Source organism: Etheostoma spectabile, chromosome 19 (assembly GCF_008692095.1).
Source record: "Etheostoma spectabile isolate EspeVRDwgs_2016 chromosome 19, UIUC_Espe_1.0, whole genome shotgun sequence".
In the NCBI taxonomy this organism is placed as follows: Eukaryota; Metazoa; Chordata; class Actinopteri; order Perciformes; family Percidae; genus Etheostoma; species Etheostoma spectabile.
In genome coordinates, this window is record NC_045751.1 from 5,737,883 (window position 1) to 5,748,050 (window position 10,168).

The 10,168-nt window shown below is 40.3% G+C and overlaps 1 protein-coding gene across 3 annotated transcripts in view; it reads left to right on the top strand.

Moving 5' to 3' along the window:
• The window catches only part of tmem102 (transmembrane protein 102), a 23,219-nt gene that overhangs the window by 425 nt on the left and 12,626 nt on the right, over window positions 1–10,168 (top strand). The window contains exons 1-2 of one of the 3 annotated variants that reach the window (XM_032544720.1): window positions 29–66; window positions 1,352–1,563. In XM_032544720.1, the coding sequence (XP_032400611.1) occupies window positions 1,362–1,563 (202 nt within the window). In that variant the 5' untranslated portion in view covers window positions 29–66; window positions 1,352–1,361. Of the gene's footprint in view, window positions 1–28; window positions 67–454; window positions 594–1,351; window positions 1,564–10,168 lie in introns of those variants that run through there. The other 2 variants (XM_032544719.1, XM_032544718.1) reach the window with 2 other exon arrangements.

Genomic DNA, 10,168 nt, shown 5'->3' on the forward strand with positions numbered 1-10,168 from the left:
TTAGCTAGCGTGCTAATTTGACGAAGCTAGTTGGCTATTAAAAGAAATGAGCTGACTGCGGGCGAGGTAACTCTAGGCTACCACACCGACCACTGCAAGTCAAATGGTCTGCTAATATGGTTCTACAACAAGCAGCCATACGCATTAATGTAACGCAGCCCATGTTAATTAGCTAACCATCTATTACCAATGATGTAATTAGCTATTGTTGACTGCCAGACGACAGGCTGGCTAATTAGCTCGGCTATTAGCTTAGCAGCTAGGAGCAGGCTTGCTCGCTAATTGACCTAGTTCTAGTTCGGTGGGGCAGAAGCCATGTTCCATTCCATTCGGGAGCTGTGTTTACATTATAAGTTTGTGGCTTGTTACTTTTAGGTCACACATTTTAGTACAATTATTTGGACGTGTAAACAAATAACAACTCTGTAACTCACATAATGACCATACACTGGCCACAACGATAATTACTTAAATCCTCTCATCTTGTATGCCGTTCAATTGAAACCTATTGCTTGAGGCACAACTCAACCAACTCAACTCAATGGACACATACTAGGATACGGTGCAGGATAGAAGACATGCCAAAAAAAACAGTAACCAAAGTTTTGTCAAACAACCTGCATTAGCAATTTTCTTAAGTTTTTTTTTTTAGAAAGTCAGTGGTTTAGCTGTGATTTACATGAATGCAAAGGTCCCATGTAAAACACACTTATTGCACAAACCTAATTCACGTCACTTGAGGCTGCTAAACTACTTTTTATGATAATGTATGACAATATTGGCTGTTAAATGTTTTTACACATAGTGTTATATCAGGTTAAAACCTGTAACAGAGAATAGTGGCCTAGTATGCTTTTATTAGTCACGTTATCAATGCATTTTTGGCCTGTCAGTACTTAGCCACAGTTTAAATGACTTTAATGTTGATCAAAGCTGTAATTGCAATATCACATTTACTGCTATTAAAAGGTAATGCTACTTCTTCCCTGATGTGTCTCTTCAGAATTGTTCCTCAAAGTCTCATGATTCACACAAGGCTGTTTAAAACAAGGCAAGCATTAAATTGCAATGAAAACATGAAGGTTCGAGAACTTAATCGGTCTAAAAATAGTAGGCTGTAAGACACATTATGAAAACAGGCATGCGTTTTGTTTTAGGGTGCAAATAGCTACCCTCAAAACCAATAGGCTTAGTTATTATTGGCACTGTGACAGCATAATCCATCTCTCAGGGGAACCATTAGAACTGAGTTAGTTACAAAAATAGGGTTGTTGTGATATTAAAATCCTGAAGGTACACATTAGCCTTACAAACCAACAACAATTTCTCTTTTCTCGCCCTTATCATACAGGGTTGTAAAGATGGAGTCCCTGATGAGTGCGGTGGCGCCGCGCTCCCCAGCCCCCGCCAAGAAGCTGTCAGAGGTGGACTTCCGGTCGGGGGCCACCTTGGAGCAGTTGTCAGCCCAGGTGTCTGAGCTGGTATTACTGGAACAGGGAGAGTTCAGAGACCAGACCGCCTTAGAGGTTCACACCGCCAAGGACTTTATCTTCAACATGCTAGGTATGTCTGCAAACATAACCCAGTGGATAATATGCTCTGTCTCACAGTTTATCCCAAACATTTTAATTGTCTTCCAGGGTTTCCCCTTTGCAGTGTAAGCCTGGTGGCCCACTGGGCCTAAGTTCCCCCCCCACTGGGCCTCAGCCACTGGGGGGGAAATGTAAATGTATTTTTAAGATGTTTCAAATCTCCAGTTAGCTTTTAGCTCTGACTTAAGGGCCCTATGGAATCCGTTTTATTATCACAGAATCTATTGGGCTCTACATTAATGCTGCCATCAGTACGTGAATCGTCCAAGCCTTCATTGATAAAAGACACTTGCCACCGAGCCAAACAACTTTTCTGGGGGCACACTGTCTTCAATCCTCAAACTGATATGTATGCGGCCATGGTTGCACAATGCTTAAATGTAGTATGGAGATATGATTGTGATGAAAGGGGTGGGAAGTTAACACATAAAAAAGAGTGAAACCTATAATCAGAGTTAAATTCTTTATACTGTACAGTGTATTTTCACACCACTTGCCATTCACTACATTGTGACTCCTAATTTCGCCCTGCTCCACTCTCACACACTAGTTTCACCTGGAAGCTGCCCAGTGCAACCACAGTCTCATCAGTTAGCTACTGAACATGCCCTAACATGCAGTGAGCTGTGCTTACACTCAGAACGTTTTATGTGACATGACTAGTAAAATCCATTTCATACGCTAACAAATTACATAGCCAAAGCCATAGCATGGTGTGCTGTACATCTCGGTTGTAGTTAAACTTCTCACTTTGCCTTCAAATGTGGTTGCAGCGGTAGAGGGAACTTCAGTGAGTCTCCAGAAGTATATTTTGTGTATCAGGAGCCTTTTACAGTATACTGAAACAAATGAAATGGATTCAAAAGGGAAGACAGAATCAAAAGGGTCTGATGTTGATGTTCATTTTTGAAGTGATAGTTTGGATTTGATGTACAGTCAACAGCTGGTTAAACAAAAATGGGAATTGACCAACAGGGTGGAGCTAAAATAAAGATGTTAAACCTCATTGCAGCTTAAAAAGAGTTTTAATCACGTATAGCAGAAGAAATCTTTCCTTTATTTTTGAGACCTTATTTCACTAGACTGCGATCTGTAACATCAAAGTGTTTTTTTTTTTTTTTGATTGGTCACTTTCTGTCTGTAGAAATTTCATTCTGGGCAACAAGAAAAAAGCTGCAGGATTTCATTAAACTGGATGGGGACACGGTTCTCTTTTGCAAGCACATTTGATGAGTCACGTTGTGAGACAGTATGTGGGACAAACACGATCAACACTATAGACTTGCATTGAAATGGTACATGTATAAAGGTACAATATCTTCATTTTAATCCTGTGGCAGACACATTTTTACATGTTTTTTTTTTTTTTTCAAGCATGCAAAATTAGAGGCTTGTAATTTGTGGCGGTGTGGGTGATTTGAAACTTGCACATTTAGCATCGTTCAAATGCAAAAGGGATTCCAAATGACATTGTCTGTTTGTCAGTTGGAATTGAAACACATCCAGTACATGATTCATATTTTCATTGTGTGTTGCTCTACTCTCCCTCTGTCATCCACGCACGCTTTCATTCACGCTCAACCATCGGGAGATGGGTTTGCTAAGTGAGACATAAAGCTGTCTCAAATGTGTTGTTTTTTTATCGTCAGTTGTGAGGAAAAAGTGAAGTGTGTTTGTTTGTCCAATAGGTGGCACTCTGCCCCCTCCCTGCTGTCATCCTTGTTCTCTCATGTCCCTATCAGTCATCCACTGGAAACAAAACATGTTTAGCCAGCATCTGGAAAGTTTTTTTTCTATTTCATCTTTAGTTTCACACTCAACTCAACTTTGCAAGTCCTCTGTCTGTCTCGTCCTGTCATCTGCAGTAGGCCTGCATTCTGCTCAGCCTTTCATGCACTGGTGGAAAAGTACTCAGATCCTTTACTTAAGTAAAAGTTCTAATACCACACTAAAGAATTTTCCAAGTAAAAGTCCTGCAATGAAAATGTTACTTAAGTAAAATTACCGGTATGTAAATATATCAGGAAAATCTATTTAAAGTATTAAAAGGGATTATTCTCAATGCAGGACAATCCTCACATTTTAGAAAATGGAAACGATCCAAACTGTTCTGTCAATCAACTGAGTGTTTAATCTGCTAATTCAGATGGACAAGTAGGCCGTTGTATTGTTGGGCAGTTTCAGTTACAATAATAAAACATAAACTATATGTGTCTTGTGTACAAAAATTTTTAATTTGTAAATGAACTAGTAACTAAAACTGTCAGATGAATGTAGTGGAGTAAAAAGTACAATATTTCCCTCTGAAATGGAGCAGAGTAGAAGTAGAAAGTGGCATGAAAAAAATGACTCAAGAAAAGTATGAGTACCTCAACATTTGTACTGAAGAACAGTACTTGAGTAAATGTACTTAGTCACAGTCCACCACTGCTTTTTTTTGTCCAGAGGAACAATCCCTGTCAAAATAGTAGTCTTGCACAGGTTGACAGACCGCTCTCGCCCAGGGAGGAATCACACAAATCAAAATGGCTTTCAAGCCTGTTATTCTCATTTCATTGATATCACCACATACTGTATATTTTGCGTGAATTTTTACCTAATTTTATCTAAATTCTGATGCAAAGTCCTCTGCTTCCCATCTTAGTCTGCTCCCACTCTCTTTCGGTTGACAATCTCCTGGTAACTTTTATGTTTTTTTCAGTTTTGAGGCTGCTTTATCTGGCATAACCACCAATGGTTTGCTGATTTTTTTTTCATATCGTGTGCCTCGGCGCCCGCTGTGACAGCTCTGTGGAAAGAAAAAAAGTTTGGCACTTTACACAGAGGGAGACGGTCTGTGTTGGGTTCTAGGAATATAAAGTTAAGTATGCGGTGGTAGCTGCATTAGGATCTGTATGCTTCTTAAAGCCCTGCGGAGGATGAAAGGCAGCGCTGGAAAGCAAACATCCTTTTAACGTAGGGGTCTTGTTACAGCATGCCTGTCTGCTGGAGGAGGCGCCTCGTATGTGCATAGGGGTGTGCATGTGTGCGTGGATTCGAAACACGAGTGGCTGTTTTTACCAGCTTTTTAAAAAGTTTGAGCTGCAGAGGGGTCCCCACTGTGTTTTGCACACTGTCAGGGAAAAGTAAAGAGAAACTGGCACACACACAACCACACACACACACTCACTGTACACCCAGTGAATTTCTTCACACTCTGACAGATCCAAGAAGTACTCTTATTTACCCTGCGTTTGAGTCAACACTGTGGTTTGCCTTCGGGCAAGCGTGGCGGGGGCTACTGTATCTATCTTTTGAAAAACAAAAGTCGGATGAAGGCAGAAAAAGATCCACACTGCCGGTGAAAATCCGGGGTCCGTTTCAGAATGCAGGTTTAGTGAAAACTCTGAGATGAGGGAAACTCTGGGTGTTGTGTTTCTGAAAGGCGAGTTAATCAAACCTGAGAGAGGGGTAACTCCAGCCAGTTTCAGAAAGAGAGGTAACATAACCTCAGAGTCAGTTACTATGGTAACTGAGCCTGTGAACCAAACCTGGTCAGGAGCGGGTTTTCTTCTCTGTCTCCTCCCTCTGACACAGCGCTCTTTCATTTCCTCATTCATTCATTCATTCTGTATCAGGTGCGTTTTAGCACGGTTTGTTATCTGCATGAATAAAAAAATGTGATGTTAGGCAGACTATATGTCTTTTTCTCAAATACGTCATTTCCTTTAGTCAACGATCCCGTTGATGAAGAAGCTGTATTACTTCGCAGGGAGTTAAACATATGTCGGGAGATGTTATTAATGCCCCGACTACAGATGTATTTTCATTTTCAGATCTATTTGAGCGGTATTGTTTTTCTTCCCAGTCTATCAGTTATGTAACCTACATAGCCTTATCCGTCCCCATATCACTAACGTCACCCACTCTAGATCCCAGCAGATTCTGTCTCGCCATTACTTTTTTGGCAAACAGCAGTTTTCTTTACAACATTGTGTATGCGGAGCATAAAGCCACTGTAGCCAAGCGCCGTCAGAAGAGTGTGACTCGCTCTGAAACGTGTTTTAAACGTTTTTGTAGTGTTCCCTGGACACAAACCAGTAAGAGACATTAAAAAGGAGTTCCACAGGATTGCAGATGAATGATTTAAACCCTTTGAAATAAAAGATTATGAATTATTCTGTTTGTGATGGTGCTGCAGCCTCAGAATGGGATTAGCAGGCCTAGGATTTGTCTGCCCTGGTGCTAGGCTCAGACATACCCCGGACCCAGCTTTTCAGATCTTAAAGTTTTATCAGAGAGTTCAGTTCAGAGTTCATCTAGTGAAAATGGATACTTTTGATCCAAGTTAAAAAGTCATGAGCGCTGTTCTATCTTGGCCTGGATTTTGACATTTTTATCTGACACAGGAATAATAACCTGTTGTATGTTGAGATATTGAAGTGATTGTTATGAAAACAAATGAGTTTTTGCTCTTTATGGCGTGCATCAGATCTTCACTTTGTCCTCCAGTGACCTAAGCGTCTTGCCTTCCTGTTGGGCTCCTTACATCAGCTTCTGTGTTCTCCACTATTCTTCACACTTAGGCCACTTAGCTTGATTCACATTTGGGGTTGAACAGTGATAAGTGTAGACGGTTAGCCAGAGAAAGGGTGATCAGCACCTGAGTTAGTCAGGGAGAGACACGAGTCAAAAGTTTACCTTGGGATGAAAAATTAATTACATGTCATCTGAAAATGAATAACAAAATCAAACAAAGGCTGTGTGTGTGAGTGATGGTGCATTTAGGAAAGTAGCTCAGTTAAGCCAGGCTAGCTTCAGGATGGACACGGTAGCTGGCCAGTCTCTCACGCCTGGCCATTAACACTGGTGGACTTCTTTGTGCTGTTGCTGTTTCCACTGCTAGGACTTCCTCGTTGCAAGGCCCTGCTTTGATGCTCAGAGTTCAGCTGTAGTTTATAGCTTGGGATCTGGGGCCCATGTGGCTCCTCTGGCTGACTAATTATCGGTTAATGCCATTTTGGAATTGTGAGCCTGTCTTCATCTGGCAGCCCGGCCAGATCCATGGCACTGCAACAGTATACAGCTGAAATATTTGGATTTGATTCTTTAGGCTTTGTTTCTGTTTCTGTTTAGTTTTCATCAGCGCAGACAGCAGTGCCAAGCAGCACAGATGAAATGTGTCTTGCCTGTCATAAATGACAGCCATTGTTCCTCACTGACTCACCTTTTTATTTGGCACTTTGGCAGCATTAAATCTTAATCGTTGGACACCTGGCACATCAGTGAAAATGAATGCGAAACACAGTTTAGATGATGTTAATTAACCTTAGCTCACAACCTCTGTTGCATTAAGACTCTGTAACAAATCAGCCAACAACTGACTGTCATGTAAACACAGTGGAGTGTCCTTTGGCTGAACATGGCCACAGACACGCATCACATCATCCATTAAGTGACTTTCGTGGAATCTAATTAAATATGACATACCAAAATGTAAATAAGTAAGCAGTGTTTTGACATCGCATGACATATTATCTACTATGCTGCTCATTTTAATAACCAAGGCAGACATTGTGATTTTTTTTTCCTCTTTCATAATCACACTTAAATTATTCCTGAGGCAAAGAGGGAGGAATCACTCACTTTGTAGCTGTCAACTGATTACAGTATCTTATTTGCAGGGTGTAGCTGTCAGAGGTGCTGGGGAAAACAATTTAAATATAGTTTTCAGTAATACTTTAAAACAAAAAGTTTCCCATAATGGATCTACGGATTTTTGGAAAGCCCAAACTGACAGATATTTCCATCTTTCTTTAAAATAGCAACATTTCCAAATGTTGGGAGTAGTAGTTTCTCCTTTCCTTTAGCTAATTAGGGTTGCTTTTGAATGTGTATATCAGGTACTAGTCGAAATATAAGGTTAATCATTTAAAGTTCTCGTAATAGAAAAAGTTAAGTTAATTTTTTTAATAAAATGCAGGTTGATGTCCTGTATAAATACTGTGAAAGCATCAAAACGCTTACTCCACAGAGAAATGCACAGAGCCCATATTTAGAAACTGTGCCTTTAAACGAGCTGTCGGGACTGTATAATTGTGATGTCACAGCTATGCTAAATATAATTAAAAAGTGCTGCTACAGTCATTCCCTGGCTGCAATGACGGTGCCGCAAACACAGATGCGAAAGACCCATCTAGGCAGACTGGGTTATTTCAAGAGGCTTAAAGAGACATGCGCTTAAACAGAGCTTTTCCGACAGAGGGTGAATACAGGTATATTCAGACAGTATGAGAATTATTTTTTCTTAAATCTTGTAAACGGGAATTAACCTGAAATCAAGCATGATATGGGGCCTTTGATGTGCGACTGAATGGGTCAATGCTCTTTCCCTTCTTTAGAATCCGATCAGAATCAGAATCAGCTTTATTTATAATAGCCAGGTATGAGGACACATACGAGGAATTTTTCTTTGGAGCATCGTTGCTCACACTGTGCTTACACACAAAACAACCAAAACGACAATATACACACTAATATATACACAATATATACATACTCTAACCAGAAACAATATAGAGGCATGAGTGAACGAAGAGTTCAATAAAAAAATATTTAAATGTGGAGCATAGTGCAAGGATACTGGGATAAATGGTATTATGTTATTAAATTACAATATGAACAGTATGAACATTATGGACAGTTCTGAAATAGGAAATGAGAATGATGAGTAAATAACAATAAGTGAGATGTGAGAATGGGAATGATGAGTAAATAGTAAATAATACGTGAGACATGAGAATGATGAGTAAATAGTAAATAATAAGTGAGATATGAGATTGAGAATGATGAATAAATAGTAAATAATAAGTGAGATATGAAAATGATGAATAATACTAAATAAGTGGAATAGTAGTGGAACCAGTAAACAGGTGCTGTAGAGACAGTGTTACTGGGTTATTGACCAGAATTGAACCTGACACTGTGGGTCAGTAGTCAGCTGTTCATCAGAGAGATGGCTTGTGGGTAGATAAGAATATGAAAGGTCAGTAGCAGTTGTCCACGGCTTCTTAAGCAACTAGGCTACCCTGCTGCCCTCAAATGTAAAAATCAACCGGCAGTGACACTTTTTTCTTTCAGTGATAATGGCCTGTCATTTATGGTAACAAGGTATCGCAGTATAGCTGGCATCAAAGCCGCTGTGAAGAGCGTTGAGACCGTGACAGCTTCCTGCATCCTCTCTCTCTGCAGGTGGTTTAGACACACTATGTCTGTCATCCCTCTGAGCCCTGTTTGTTGTATTAACACACACACACACACACACACACACCTTAAAGGCCTATGTTTGAGCTAATCTCCTGCCTAGGAATAGGAATTCATAAACCGCGAGCAGGCGGAATGGCTGGGTTGCCTGGGATTAATCCTGCTATTGGTGTGCGAGGTGAGGCTGCAAGAAGTGGCTGTTGAACAGCATTGATAACATCCGGTTGAGACTATATTAGTCAGGAGTCATTTGTAACAGATTGAATTGCTCCTTTTGGAATGATGCTGCTTTTAAGATTATTGTTATGGCATGCTCTGCTGCTGAATCTGAGTTTTATTGTCTGAAATAACAGAAAGGTCACACAGAGGTAGGGGATGCAACTGTGGATCATTTTGACTCAGACAACATCCCCCAATTCAGAAATGTCTGCACCAAGGTGCCCTGAATCAAGTACTTGCAGAAACAACATTTAGCAAGACTATCCTTTTAAGGGGAAAATATAGGTTTTGAAAGGAATTGCTTATTATTTTAGGACTCTTATTTGCTTTATTTCCGAGTGTTGAATGAGAAGATAGAAAACAACTCTCATATTTCGTTAAATATGAAGCAACGGTCAGAAGATGGTTAGCTTATATTAGAATAAAGACTGAAATCAGGGAAAAACAAAAACAATGGAAAATCTGGCCAGGGGCCTGGAGTGAGTGGGGCTTTTCCCTACTTCTTTCTAACCCTACTTCTGGCACCTTTGGTCGGACCACGCCCATTTTCGAACTCAACCTTCATTTCGATCTCCACTACACACCTGTAAAGTTTTGTGATTGCATCTTGCACAGTTGTGACGCTATTACGGCGCCAACATCTGTCAACAGACAGACTTATTGACTGGGATTACTTTCCATGAGTCTGTTAGAGTGTATGGTAGAGTATTTATTTGTGTCTTTCTTACTTTTGTGTTCAGGTAAGGTACAGCAAATTTTGTTGTACATAAGGTTGACAATAAAGTCTAGTCGTTTTTTTTCTGTTCTGTTCTAGACAGAAATATAAACAACAAAGTCCTCAAATCTGCTTCTGTGGCAGTTAGGTCTCTCCAGGTTCACATCTTGCCATGACACACACACCAACAATACGCGGCATGTAATTAGTGACCTTTAGAGGTGCTGGTAATAGGATTTAGTTTTTGCCTTGATTCAGTGCCAGACTAACGGTCCCCTGTTTTCCAGTCTTTAGGCTAAGCCAACCAACTGCATGTTGTAGCTTTTATATTTAGCATAGAGACATGAGAATGGTATAGATCAGGGGTTTTCAAATTGGGTGAATATAAGGACAGCCAAGC